At 45.9% G+C, this 13,784-nt stretch overlaps 1 protein-coding gene across 4 annotated transcripts in view; it reads left to right on the top strand.

The window, feature by feature from the left end:
- Positions 1–13,784, top strand: part of WSB2 (WD repeat and SOCS box containing 2) — a 29,737-nt gene that overhangs the window by 14,312 nt on the left and 1,641 nt on the right. For all 4 annotated transcript variants that reach the window (XM_055235591.2, XM_055235589.2, XM_055235590.2 and 1 more), the window contains 6 exons: positions 4,867–5,111; positions 5,272–5,403; positions 9,899–9,999; positions 11,797–11,969; positions 12,992–13,102; positions 13,218–13,325. In XM_055235591.2, the coding sequence (XP_055091566.1) occupies positions 9,970–9,999; positions 11,797–11,969; positions 12,992–13,102; positions 13,218–13,325 (422 nt within the window). In that variant the 5' untranslated portion in view covers positions 4,867–5,111; positions 5,272–5,403; positions 9,899–9,969. The remainder of the gene's footprint in view (positions 1–4,866; positions 5,112–5,271; positions 5,404–9,898; positions 10,000–11,796; positions 11,970–12,991; positions 13,103–13,217; positions 13,326–13,784) is intronic.

Below are 13,784 nucleotides of genomic sequence, written 5' to 3'. Positions count from 1 at the left end.
GGGATTACAGGCGTGTGCCACCACACTCAGCTAATTTTTTTGTATTTTTAGAAGAGACAAGTTTTCACCATGTTGCCCAGGCTGGTCTTGAACTCCTGGCCTCAAGGGATCCACCTGCCTTGGCCTCCCAAAGTGCTGGGATTACAGGCGTGAGCCATTGCACCTGGCAAAATCACATATTTTGAAGAACAGTATTCTGAGGAAATGTTTGCAGTATGAGGCTTATTGAAAAAAAAACAGGCTATACGGCCGGGTGCGGTGGCTCACACCTGTAATCCCAGCACTTTGGGAGGCAGAAGTGGGAGGATCACTTGAGGCTAGGAGTTCTAGATCAGCCTGGGCAACAAAACAAGACCCCGTTTCTACAAAAAAATTTTAAAAATTAGCCTGGCATGGTGGCACGTGCATGTGGTCCTAGCTACTCAGGAGGCTGAGATGGGAGGATCGCCTGAACCCAGGAATTAGAGGCTACAGTGAGCTCTGATCATACCAGGCCACTCCAGCCTGGGCAACAGTGAGATGCTGTCTCTTTAAAAAAAAAAAAAAAAGCAGCTTGTAAAACCATGTATGCAGTATGATATCGGATTTGTTTTTAAAAGACATATGTGTATATACACAAAAATTTATAGTGAGATGTTTAGAATGGTGGTGTTAGGATTATAGGTAATTTTTACTTTGTCTCATTTTCACATTTCTCCCATGTTTCACTACTATTCTTATTTATTATTTTTATAATTTAAAATAATTGGGCTTTTTAGGGGGCAGAGACAAGGTCTTGCTCTGTCACCCAGGCTGGAGTACAGTGGCATGATCATAGCTCACAGCAGCTTTGAACTCCTTGCCTCAAGTGATCCTCCCACCTCACTTTTCTAAAGGCGTAGCCACCACACCCCGCCAACAATAGCTATTTTAAAAGTCTTTTAAAAGAGAGAATTTGGGGCATTTATATTCTAGTTAGGGTAGTTATACATTTTTTAAAAATCATATTATGTAGTGCTTTTGATATTGAGCAAATAATTGATATTAACCAAATAATTATGCTGCTTTTTGAAATAAAGTTTTTAGAATTTTAACTTCAGTGAAGCTAAATTCTGCCAATGAATCTGTCTTGCCTCATCAGCTCTTTCCCACGGTACGACCTCCCTGCTTTTCACGTAACTCATCCCTTGATTCATTAGCAAACTCAAAGTATTTGTGAAGCATTAGGCCAGGATACCCAAGACCCTGATTTTGTGACCCCAGGAAAGTTAATAACCCATAAAATGGAGATTTTAGTATCTCTTTCTAGAAAAATTAAATTTAGGATATTAAAATGAAATAATAAATATGCCTTAATTCTTTTGGAATAAAGTAGCTACAGGTGTATTCCTTAATTCAAATACAGAAATTAGGGCCAGGTGTGGTGTCACACGCCTGTAATCTCAGCACTTTGGGAGGCTGAGGTGGGATGGATTGCTTGAGGCCAGGAATTAGTGACTAACCTGGGCAGCATAGTGAGACCCTATCTGCAAAAAATTAACAAATTAACTGGGTATGGTGGCATGCACCTGTAGTCCCAGCTACTCAGGAGGCTGAGATGGAAGGACTGCTCGAGCCCTGGAGTTCAAGGCTGCTGTAAGCTATGGTCACACCACTGCACTGCAGCCTGGGTGCCAGAGAGAGACCCTGTCTCTAAAAAAAACCAAAATAAATAAAACATACACAGAAATCAGGATTTTATAAGAAATAAAACAAATTTAACTGGTGGTTCCAGCCTGTCTTAAACCTCTTCCCATAGCCGGCCTCTTAAGTGCTGCTTCTCGTGACAGCAAACTCAGGGGCCAGTGCCAGGGCCAGAGCCAGGCAGGTCTGGACAGTCTGTGGAGAGGCAGCCGATCGAAATGACATTCATGGTCACATTCAGATTGTTTGGCCAGAATAACAAGTTTCAGCCTATATTTGGCCATTTAGACCCAGAAGTTGGCAAACTTTTTCTTTCTTTCTTTCTTTCTTTTTTTTTTTTTTTTTTTTTTTTTTTTTGAGATGGAGTCTTGCTCTGTCATCCAGGCTGGAGTGCAGTGGTGCAACCTCGGTTCACTGCAACCTCTGCCTCCCGGGCTCAAGCAATTCTCCTGCTTCAGCCTCCCGAGTAGCTGGGACTCTAGGCACCCCCCACCATGCCTGGCTAGTTTTTTGTATTATTAGTAGAGATGGGGTATCACCGTGTTGGCCAGGCTGGTCTCAAAACTCCTGACCTCAAGTGATCCGCCCACCTCGGCCTCCCAAAGTGCTGGGATTACAGGCATGAGCCAGGGCACCTGGCCAACTTTTTCTATAAAGTAAATAGTTTACGCTTTGTGGGCCATAAGGTCTCTGTCTTGACTGTTGAACTCTGCTGTCACAGTGTGAAAGCAGCCTCAGACAATACCTAACCAAATGCTTGTGGCTGCGTTCCAATAAAACTTTATTGACAAGAACAAAATCCTGTCATTTCCTGCAACATGGATGAACCTGAGGGACTTTATCCTAAGTGAAATGGACTAGGCACAGAGAGACAAATACTGCATGATCTCACTTACATGTAGAATCTAAAAAAGTCTAACTCATAGAAACAGAGTAGAATGGTGGTTACTGGGGGTGGGAGAGGGAGTGGGGAGGTATTCATCAAAGGTATAAAGTTTCAGCTAAGCAGGGTAAGTTCAGAAGATCTATTGCATGGCATGATGACTGTGGTTATTAATAATGTACACTTGACAATTGCTAAGAGTGTAGACTTTTTTTTTTTTTTTTGAGATAGGGTCTGACTCTGTCACCCAGGCTGGAGTGCAGTGGTGTGATCTCGGCTCAGTGAAACCTCCGCCTCCTGGCTCAAGCAGTCCTCCCATAGCAGCCTCCCGAGTAGCTGGGATTACAGGCACACGCCACCAGACCCCTGCCACCACGTCCAGCTAATTTTTGTATTTTTAGTAGAGATGGGGTTTCACCATATTGGTCAGGCTGGTCTCGAACTCCTGACCTCAGGTGATCCGCCCACCTCAGCCTCCCAAATTGCTGGAATTACAGGTGTGAGCCACCGTGCCCAGCCCCTCCCTTCTAATTTTGTAAATGAACTTGGTTAAAATTCTTTCGTGTATTTCACCACACAATTGACAAAAACGTGATTTACTTAGAATTTTTCAGGAACATCTATAATATTGGGTTGGTGCAAAAGTAACGGTGGTTTTTGCCATCTGTAATGTTGGGTTGGTGCAAAAGTAATGGTGGTAATTGCAAATACTGCAATTATTTTTGCACCAATTAATACATAAAGTTGTTCAACTACGTATGCATTGAGTTTAGGATTTCTCATGGAATCAATCTGACCTCATCCTGGCGTTCAGCTTTCTCGTCTCCATTTCCCCAGTTTAACCAACCAGAGTGTGGTCAGGGTCACATGGAGACCTTTGTGCCGTGTACCGCAAACAGTAAGCTTCATGTTTTCAGGCTGAACCCCAGGGCCAGCCAAGTGCTTGTGCATTTGAGACATTGTTTCCTGGGCGCAGTGGTGGCCAGGGCCTCATGTTTTAGCTTATCTGGGCCTGTTTCACTGTAAGTTGAATTGTAGGAGAGGGTCAGGTTAAGAGATCTTCCAGGACAGGATACCTCTACACAGCCCTGTGAATTAAAACCTTTTCTCTCTTGACTACCTTGCTGTTTGATTCTTGTGCGGGTTACCATCAGTTCGGAAGTAAATGAAGGAGCCTCATTAATCAGTTGGAACATAGTGAGTGAAGGTGGAAATTAACATGTACCAAACAAACAGTGTTGGCAAGACGGGGGTTTATTTTCCAGCTCTTTGGGGATTTCTAAGCTAGAGGTAAGGGAACTCATCAGGCAGGAGAGTGGTGGATATTCAGGCTCTAAGTTCTGCCCCAGTTCCAAACCTGCAGTATGCTTTCTTACTCATGGGAAAAACTGAGTGTCTTTTTCCTTCCACTCATCAAAACCCGAGAGAACTTTCTGAGCAAGCATCTAACTCCCTGGAGCATCTGTTATTTAGTTATCCCACAAGACAGGTTACCCCATTGCAGGGCTGTTGCAAATAGATTGAGCCATGGCCAGTATAGCTTGTGTTACGTCAACTCTTTTTTTTTTTTTTTTTTTTGAGACAGAGTTTTGCCTTTGTTCCCCAGGCTGGAGTGCAATGGTGCGATCTTGGTTCACTGCAATCTCCGCCCCCTGGGTTCAAGCAATTCTCCTGCCTCAGCCTCCCAAGTAGCTGGGGTTACAGGCACCCACCACTATGCCTGGCTCATTTTTTTTTTTTTTTTTTTAGTAGAGATGGCATTTCACCATGTTGGCCAGGCTGGTCTCGAACTCTGGACCTCAGGTGATCCACCTGTCTTAGCCTCCCAAAGTGCTGGGATTACAGGCATGAGCCACCACGCCTAGCCTACATCAACTCTTAAAAAGAAACAAAAAGAAAAGTCACAGCAGATTGCACCAAAGGCCAGCTTGTTTCTAGGATTTAAAGTCTTATGTGGCCAGGTGGGGTGTTTCATGCCAGTAATCCCAGCACTTTGGGAGGCCAAGGGGCAGATCACTTGAGCTCAGGAGTTTGAGACCAGCCTGGGCAACATGACAAAACTCCGTCCTACAAAAAAATACAAAGTTAACAGAGCCTAATGGCACATGCCTGTCGTCCTAGCTACTTGGTGGAGTCTGAGGGGGGTGGATCAGTTGAGCAGGGAGGTCAAGGCTGCAGTGAGCCATGATTGTGTCACTGCACGCCAGCTTGGGTGACAGACTCTTCCCTCCACTCCCCAAAAGTCTTACATGTCCCAGGATGAAAAGTTGATAGACTTGGTAACAATTGCAAATTCATTAAGAAATCTCTGCTTCTCCCAGCATCCCTACAGGGTTTGAAGCCAAAAGCCGAAGTAGCAAAAATGAGACGAAAGGGCGGGGCAGCCCAAAAGAGAAGACGCTGGACTGTGGTCAGATTGTCTGGGGGCTGGCCTTCAGCCCGTGGCCTTCCCCACCCAGCAGGAAGCTCTGGGCACGCCACCACCCCCAAGTGCCCGATATCTCTTGCCTGGTTCTTGCTACGGGACTCAATGATGGGCAGATCAAGATCTGGGAGGTGCAGACAGGTAGGTCATTCCTGGCTGGCGCAAGGTTCTGGGAGGCTCGGGTGCATGTTCTGACTATGTCGCCTCCCTGCCCCACTCGTGTTGGCCGAGGGGTGTGGCCATGGCAGGCACACCTCATGCCCCCTCTCTGGCTGATTCAGTGCCCCTGCTCCCATGCCAGGGCTCCTGCTTTTGAATCTTTCCGGCCACCAAGATGTCGTGAGAGATCTGAGCTTCACACCCAGTGGCAGTTTGATTTTGGTCTCCGCGTCACGGGATAAGACTCTTCGCATCTGGGACCTGAATAAACACGGTATGGGAAGTGAAGGAACTACTCGGCAACTCCAAAAATACTGTATTTGCTTTCTCCACTTTACCACTGTCATTTTTATCTAAAACAGTGTTTCTTGATTTTTTTTTCTGTGATTGTCCCTTAAGGAGCCTTTTTAGACAGTTTTTTCTTAATCGCTCCTGCCCACCCCAAAGATAATACTGTACCAAAGAGTTTAATACCAAACATATACTGTGTGTCTATTTAGGCTATTTTAATATCGAAGATATACTGTGTATCTACTTATGTGCTGAATGCATGCCTATGCTTTGTATGTAAAAAAATATTAAGATTTTTTTGGCTACCAAGAACTAGTTTGTACCCTCTTGGGGCGAATTGCCCCTGTTAAAAATATTTGATCTAGAACAGGTTTTCTCATCAGCACGATGGATATTTTGGGCTGGATAACCCTTTGTTGTGGGCTCTCCTGTGCATTCTAAGACACTGAGCAGCGTGCCTGGCCTCTTCTCTTTTAATGCCAGTAGCATCCTCTCCAGTTGTGACAAGCAAAAAAGTCCCCATGTCCTGTGAAGGACAAGGTCTCCCCAGGTTGAGAACCACTGATCTAGAAGTCCCTGTTGGGTGCTTCCTGTTAGAAAGAAAGACTTTCTTTCTGAAGCTGACTCTAAGCTTAGAATAATTCTCTCAGGCTACAGGGCGTCAGGTTTTGTGAAATTCTGCCTTGAGCAAACTACATACAGGGGTGGCCCAATAAGGAATTCCATACATCTCTGGTTTGATCCTTAACTAGAAAGGTGATATAAGAGGCCAGGCACAGTGGCTCATGCCTGTAATCCCAGTCCTTTGGGAGGCTGAGGCGGGTGGATCACCTGAGGTCAGGAGTTCAAGACCAGCCTGGCCAACATGGCGAAACCCCATCTCTACTAAAAAATACAAAAATTAGCTGGGCGTGGTGGTGGGCGCCTATAGTCCCAGCTACTCGGAAGGCTGAGGCAGGAGAATCACTTGAACCTGGGAGGCAGAAGTTGCAGTGAGCCGAGATTGCATCACTACACTCCAGCCTGGGCGACGAGCAAGACTCTGTCTCAAAAACAAAAAAAAAAACAAAAAAACAACAACAACAACAACAAAAATAGTGACACAAGAAAGGGGAATTTATTGCAATGCCATTTTTCCAATTCCTCCAGCCCTGGATGGGGCTCAGGGGCTGGAGGGATTGGAAGGAGGCAGTGGTAAAGGGTCATGAAGAGGATCGGGGGTAGAGGGATTGGAAGGAGGGTCATGAAGAAGCCACTTGTCCCCATGGTGTGAAGGCACTGGCACTCTCTCCCAAGCTATGACTGTCCAGCTCCACACAGCCATGGGAGGGACCTTTCTCCTGCTCTTTTAGCAATGAGGCTGAAAACTTTTATCTTAGTCAATGCCAGAGACTGGGTGGCTTAAACAACAGACATTTATTTCTCACAGTTCTGAAGGTTGGGAAGTCCGTGAGCGAGGTGCTAGTAGTTTTGGTGTCTATGAGCACCTGCTGCCTGGCTTGTAAACAGCCACCTTCTCTCTGCATCCTCATCTGGCAGAGATCTCTCTCTTTCATATCTCTTCTTCTAAGGGCACTAATCCCATTCCCGAGGCTTCACCCTCATGACCTCTTGACTTCTCAGAAGCCCCGCCTCCTAATACCATCACATTGGGGATCAGGGCTTTATGTGTGGGGGACACATTTAGTCCATAGCAACTTGTCAAACAAACTAAGGCGGTGCACGTGCATCCTCATCTGAAGGCATCTGATCACCAAGATAACTCTAGGTGTTTTTTTTGTTTGTTTGTTTATTTTTTCTTGAGACGGAGTCTCACTGTGTCGCCCAGGCTGGAGTGCAGTGGCACGATCTCAGCTCACTGCAACCTCCGCCTCCCGGGTTCAAGTGATTCTTGTGTCTCAGCCTCCCAAGTAGCTGGGACTACAGGCATAAGCCAACACACCTGGTTAATTTTTTGTATTTTTAGTAGAGACAGGGTTTCACCACGTTGGCCAGGCTGGTCTCAAACTCCTGACCTCAAGTGATCCGCCCACCTAGGCTTCCCAAAGTGCTGGGATTACAGGCGTGAGCCACTGTGCCTGGCCTACTGTGGGTGGTTTCTGCCCAGTACTGTGGAACCTGTAATCACACAGTCTAAGATGTGCTGCTGATCAGGACAGCTTCTCCAAGGCAGTGCCTCTTTTTTTTTTGAGACAGAGCCTCCTACAGGTGTGTGCCACCATGCCTGGCTAATTTTCGTATTTTTACTAGCGATGGGGTTTTGCCATGAAGGTCAGGCTGGTCTTGCACTCCTGACCTGAAGGGATCCGCCCACCTTGGCCTCCCAAAGTGCTGAGATTACAGGTGTGAGGTACCATGCTCGGCTGGCAGTGCCTTTTTAAATGCTGGATTAAGGCGTGTACTAAGGCAGCTTGCCACCGTCTCAGGAAGGTCCATGCAGTGGCTCTGGAAATCACTTGATGACTTGGAAGGAAAGACCAAGTGAGAGTGACCAAGAGTGGGTGGGATGGAGTAGGCCAATTATGAGAGCTTTTCAAGGAGAGGAGGGGAATAAAGTTGTGTTCCCAGCTGCCAGGCGCTGCCCCACTGACCTAACATGCCTTAATGTATTCAGTACTCACAGCACCCTGAGATTTGACAGCTGAAGAAACCACGATTGACCTTTATTTTTTGAGACAGAGTCTCACTGTGTTGCCTGGGCTAGACTGCAATGCTGCGATCTCGGCTTATTGCAACCTCTGCCTCCTGGGCTCCAGTGATCCTCCTGCCTCAGTCTCTGGAGTAGCTAGGACTACAGGCACCATGACTAACTTTTTAAAAATATTAATTAAAGCACTTTGGGAGGCCAAGGTGGGCGGATCACTCGAGGTCAGGAGTTCGAGACCAGCCTAGCCAACATGGTGAAACCCCGGCTCTACTAAAAATATATAAAAATTAGCAGGGCATGGTGGCAGGTACCTGTAATCCCAGCTACTCGGGAGGCTGAGGCAGGAGAATCGCTTGAACCCAGGAGGCAGAGGTTGCAGTGAGCCAAGATCATGCCATTGCACTCCCGCCTAAGCAACAGAACAAGACTCTATCTCAAAAAAATGAGAAAAAAAAATAAAAATAAAAAATGTTAATTTTTGTAGATCCATACATCTGCATAAACTTAAATAAATTCATATATCTCACCATGTACAGGCACATAACAATTCTTTTTTCTTCTTTCTTGCTTGGCTCTTTCCTTCCCAATTCTCTCTCTTGCCCTCCCTGCTGTCGCCATCCTCCCTTCTTCCCCTGCATCCTGGTACCTCGTGTTAGGAGTATATACCCTTCCATATTTTTCTCTCTGCTTGTATAATCCTGTGCACACACACGTTAGCATTCATGGCTTTTGGGTCATAGTTTCACAAAAATGGAATCATACATCTTCACGATTTTTCCCTGCATCTCGCATTTTTCATTAAACTGTAGGTACTCTATGGAAAATCTGTCTCTAATTCCAACTGCATTAATGGGGTAGACATACCACCATTGATTCACCCATCCCCTATATGGATGGGCTTTTTTTTTTTTTTTTTTTTTTTTTTAAAGCAAGAGCTGGAGAGATTGAGTCACTCTGGGTTATGTGCTGAATTAGCAGGGGAGTCAGGATTCAAACCCAAGCTGTCTGACTCTAGAATGTGTGCCCCTAATGACTCCACACCACTGCTCATCTGGACATCCTGGCAAGGCTGGGAGGGGACAGTCTGGAGCAGGATCCTTGTGATTACAGAGAAACCATTACAGACTTTAAATGAGGGAGAATTGAAGATAAACACTCTCTCAAAATTGGGACTGATGCTTCAGGGCACTCGAGGTGGTTGGGGAGCCTAAAAAGAACATTCTCTGCTATCAAAGGGTCCCTTTGATATGGTTTCCTATGAGGAAACCTTTAATGCAATTCAAGATTATATAAAAAAAGTGATCAACACCTGAGGTCAGGTATCCAAGACCAGCCTGGCCAATATGGTGAAACTTTGTCTCTACTAAAAGTACAAAAATCAGCTGGGCGCAGTGGCACGTGCCTGTAATCCCAACTACTCGGGAGGCTGAGGCAGGAGAATCACTTCAACTTGGGAAGCAGAGGTTGCAGCGAGCTGAGATCACACCACTGCATTCTAGCCTGGGAGACAGAGCAAGACTCCATCTCAGAAACAAACAACAAAAAAGTGATCAATGTACCCCTTCACCCTTACTGATCTTATAGATTGTGTTGAAGCCATAGGTAATGGTTTCCATGGGGAATTAGAATATCATATTCACAGATTACAGGTGTTTAAATGACAAATATGGTCATATTTTTTACTCTGAATTAAAAATTGGACCCTTGGGCCCAGCTGATAGGAGCTGATGGGTATACTGGGCCGGGGGCTGTTACCACCCCAGTTCTCCTGTTCTCCAGTCTTCCTGCTTTGTTGAGGATTGGCTCATCGTTTGCTTCTTTTTCCTGCCAGGTAAACAGATTCAAGTGTTATCGGGCCACCTGCAGTGGGTTTACTGCTGTTCCATCTCCCCAGACTGCAGCATGCTGTGTTCTGCAGCTGGAGAGAAGTCGGTGAGTCTCCAGCATTATTGCTTTAATTCACTGAGACATGGAGGTCTGAAATGGTGGCCTGGTATGCGTGAGTGTTCTCAAAATCGTCCGCAAATCTATCCCAATAGAAGGCATGCGAGTGGGCTGTGGCCGCCACCTGCAAAAGTCCCTTGTGACTTGCACTTTAACACGAACCCAAAGACAGGAGGGATTTGGAAACAGGTTGCTCCTGTCATCAGAGGGCTGTTTCCCTTTACAAAATAGGAAAACCATTGCTTTTTAAATTTCTTTTCTTCTTGGAGTCTGATATTTTAAAAGTTGCAGCTCACATGTGAATCCAAATTTCCTTTGAACCATCAAATTTGAATCCCTCTAATTCAGATTTCCAATTCAAATCATGTCAGTGCAGTTACTTGTTGAACTTTGTCCTGAAATCCTGTTAATTGAAAAAACAAACAGGTATTAGAAATCCAAGAACAATTTGAGAACAGTTTCTGTTTGAATTTTGTGTTGCGTTGAACCACTTGCTGTGACTGAAGGGAAGGTTGAGAGTTCACTATTTGGTACAGCCCAGGTGGTTCATCATTTATTTGTGGTTTGGAGGGTTTTTTTCTTTTCTTTTCTTTTCTTTTCTTTTCTTTTTTTTTTTTTTTTTTTTTAGACAGAGTTTCACTCTCGTTGCCCAAGCTGGAGTGCAATGACGCAATCTTGGTTCACTGCAACCTCCGCTTCCTGGGTTCGAGCAATTCTCCTGCCTCAGCCTCCCGAGTAGCTGGGATTACAGGCGTGCACCACCGCGCCTGGCTAATTTTTTGTATTTTTAGTAGAAACGAGGTTTCACCATGCTAGCCAGGCTGGTCTTGAACTCCTGACCTCAGGTGATCCGCCCGCCTCGGCCTCCCAAAGTGCTGGGATTGCAGGCGTGAGCCACTGCTCGGCCTGAGGGTTTTCTTAAAGGAATGAAAATAAAATCCTCTTAATGCTTCTCACAAAGGTTTAAAGTGATGAGCTAGGTCAGAGGCACAGTCTTGGGACAGATTTCCATGGTTCCATACACAAGGTGGAAGGTGTAAAATGCCTTGGCAGCCTGCCACTGCTTTGTGGGGTGGCCACAGATTTCACTTCTGACCTTTTAAAAAAAAAAATTTGAGATAGTCTTACTCTTTCGCCCAAGCTGGAGTACAGTGATGTGATCTCGGGTCACTGCAACCTCCACCTACCAGGCTCAAGTGATTCTTCTGCCTCAGCCTCCCAAATAGCTGGGCTTACAGGCGTGCACCACCATGCCTGGCTAAATTTTGTATGTTCAGTAGAGAAGGGGTTTTGCCATGTTGACCGGGCTGGTCTTGAACTCCTGGCCTCATGTGATCCACCGACCTCGGCCTCCCAAATTGCTGAGATTACAGATGTGAGCCATCATGCCTGGCCGCTGACCTTTATTTTTAAGTGGAATAAGATGGCACTTGGCTCAGGTCTTCATCAGCACATACTATCCTATTGGCAAACAGGACTCAGAAGCAGACTCAGAAGTCTCTGCACATGCATTTCAGCGGGGGTCTTCCTAAGGCTGGTCTGGTTTATTCTCTCTTATAGTGAGCTCCTTGAGCATGCCCATTGGTTTAAATCCTCAAGAATCCAGACCAGTTACCTTATTTAAACCTATACCACAGGTTCTGGAAGAGCTGTAGAAAAGGGATAGAGAATCGGCTTGACCTGGCCGCAGGGCCTGCAGATTTGGTGGTGGTACCTTTCCCTCCCTCCGTTTGAGTCCTAAGCACTTTGCTTCTGCCCTAACCAGGCACTTCTTACTTTCCACAGGTCTTTCTATGGAGCATGAGGTCCTACACGTTAATTCGGAAGCTAGAGGGCCATCAAAGCAGTGTTGTCTCTTGTGACTTCTCCCCCGACTCTGCCCTGCTTGTCACAGCTTCTTACGATACCAATGTGATTATGTGGGACCCCTACACCGGCGAAAGGCTGAGGTCACTCCAGTAAGGACTGAATCCCTGCTATGACTTTTTTGTGGGGGGACTGATGAGGAAACTGCCTGGGATTAGACATGTCTCTTTTAGAATCTGGGACATGGGAGGGGACAAGCTGGATAAAAAGGCACAGTGGGTCTCTTTTTCTTTTGAGATGGCGTCTCGCTCTGTCACCCAGGCTGGAGTGCAGTGGCACAATCTTGGATCACTGCAACCTCCACCTCCCGGGTTCAAGCGATTCTCCTGCCTCAGCCTCCTGAGTAGCTGGGGCTACAAGCGTGTGCCACCAGGTCCGGCTAATTTTTGTATTTTTAGTAGAGATGGGGTTTCACCATGTTGGCCAGGCTAGTCTCAAACTCCTGACCTCAGGTGATCCACCGCCTCAGTCTCCCAAACTGCTATTATAGGCATGAGCCACTGTGCATGGCCTGGTTCATTTCTTCTTAGTGATGGCTTGTCAATTAAGCCCTCTCAAGTAGCTTTGAGTGTCTTCCAGTTTCCCGATTCAGGCGGCTGTGTGTACTTCTTCGGAATCAGCATTATGAAGCCTCAATATGACTCTTTATTTCCATTTACTAATAACTGTAGTAACAAGTTCAGAAAGAGCCTCTTATCGAAACTGTGCTTTCCAAAATGAGTTTCATGTTCTCACAAACTTGGTCTCCTTTTTCCTTTTGTGTCTGTTGTTTTACGAAGCAAATAATAGGCAGTCCTATAATTATCATGTATCTTAGCCTAAAAAAGACTTGCAGTTTCTATTGTGGCATTAAAGTGAGGGCTGACCTACTTTGCATAAGCAAATTAGCACAAGGAAGTGTTAGTAAGCCTTCAGCCCCTCCACAGGACACCTGGAGCCTTCTGAGATACCCTTTTTTTCCAGTGTGCAAATCCCAAGCTTTTCCACGAGGGGCACACGATGCATCTTGAGCCCTTTTGTAGCCAGGGCAGTTTGGCTTCCTGCTTGGGGTGACAATGGAGGGTGGAGAGCAGCCATCACTCCAGGCCTGCCATCCTGTTTCTTTCCTTCCCAGCCACACCCAGGTTGACCCCGCCATGGATGACAGTGATGTCCACATTAGCTCACTGAGATCTGTGTGCTTCTCTCCGGAAGGCTTGTACCTTGCCACGGTGGCAGATGACAGGTAACAAACTCTCTTTACATGGCCTCAGAACAAGTGCTTGCGAGTAATGGCAGCAAGACCCTCTTGGTCTGGCCCTGGGTCAGCTAATGTACAGATGTTCTCTTTCCCCATCCAGACTCCTCAGGATCTGGGCCCTGGAACTGAAAACTCCCATTGCATTTGCTCCTATGACCAATGGTCTTTGCTGCACATTTTTTCCACATGGTGGAGTCATTGCCACAGGGTATGTATTTGTTAGCTGAACAGATGGGTGGTGCTTTCTGCTGAGTATACCATGGGGCTTTTTAAGGAAAGAAACCATCTAGAATTTTCTTGCCTATGAGGAAACCTTTAAGGCAATTCAAGATTATATAAAACTCAAATGATTGATTTTGCTAATAACAGTGTCCCATTTTCTCTGAATATTTAACCTAAATGTAATTAAAGACCTGTAAGTCATGCCACCTAATGGGCCAAGTTCACAAGGGAGAATAAAATTGAGATGATGCATAATATATGGGAAACCATTTAGGGCCAAAAGACCACTTTACAGGTAACATCTATAATTCAGTAGGTGGCACTCTTCCCCCTATTACTTTTGAACTAACTGTGGTCAGATTTAGAAAGGGCTGTGCCGAGAGAGAGAGAGAGAGAGAGAGAGAGAGAGAGCACTTTGTTATCACAGGTGTCTTGAGTTTTTCTA

Source organism: Symphalangus syndactylus, chromosome 13 (genome assembly GCF_028878055.3).
Source record: "Symphalangus syndactylus isolate Jambi chromosome 13, NHGRI_mSymSyn1-v2.1_pri, whole genome shotgun sequence".
Taxonomy (NCBI): Eukaryota; Metazoa; Chordata; class Mammalia; order Primates; family Hylobatidae; genus Symphalangus; species Symphalangus syndactylus.
Note: the sequence above shows the minus strand (reverse complement) of the source record. Positions and strands in the feature narration are given on the sequence as shown.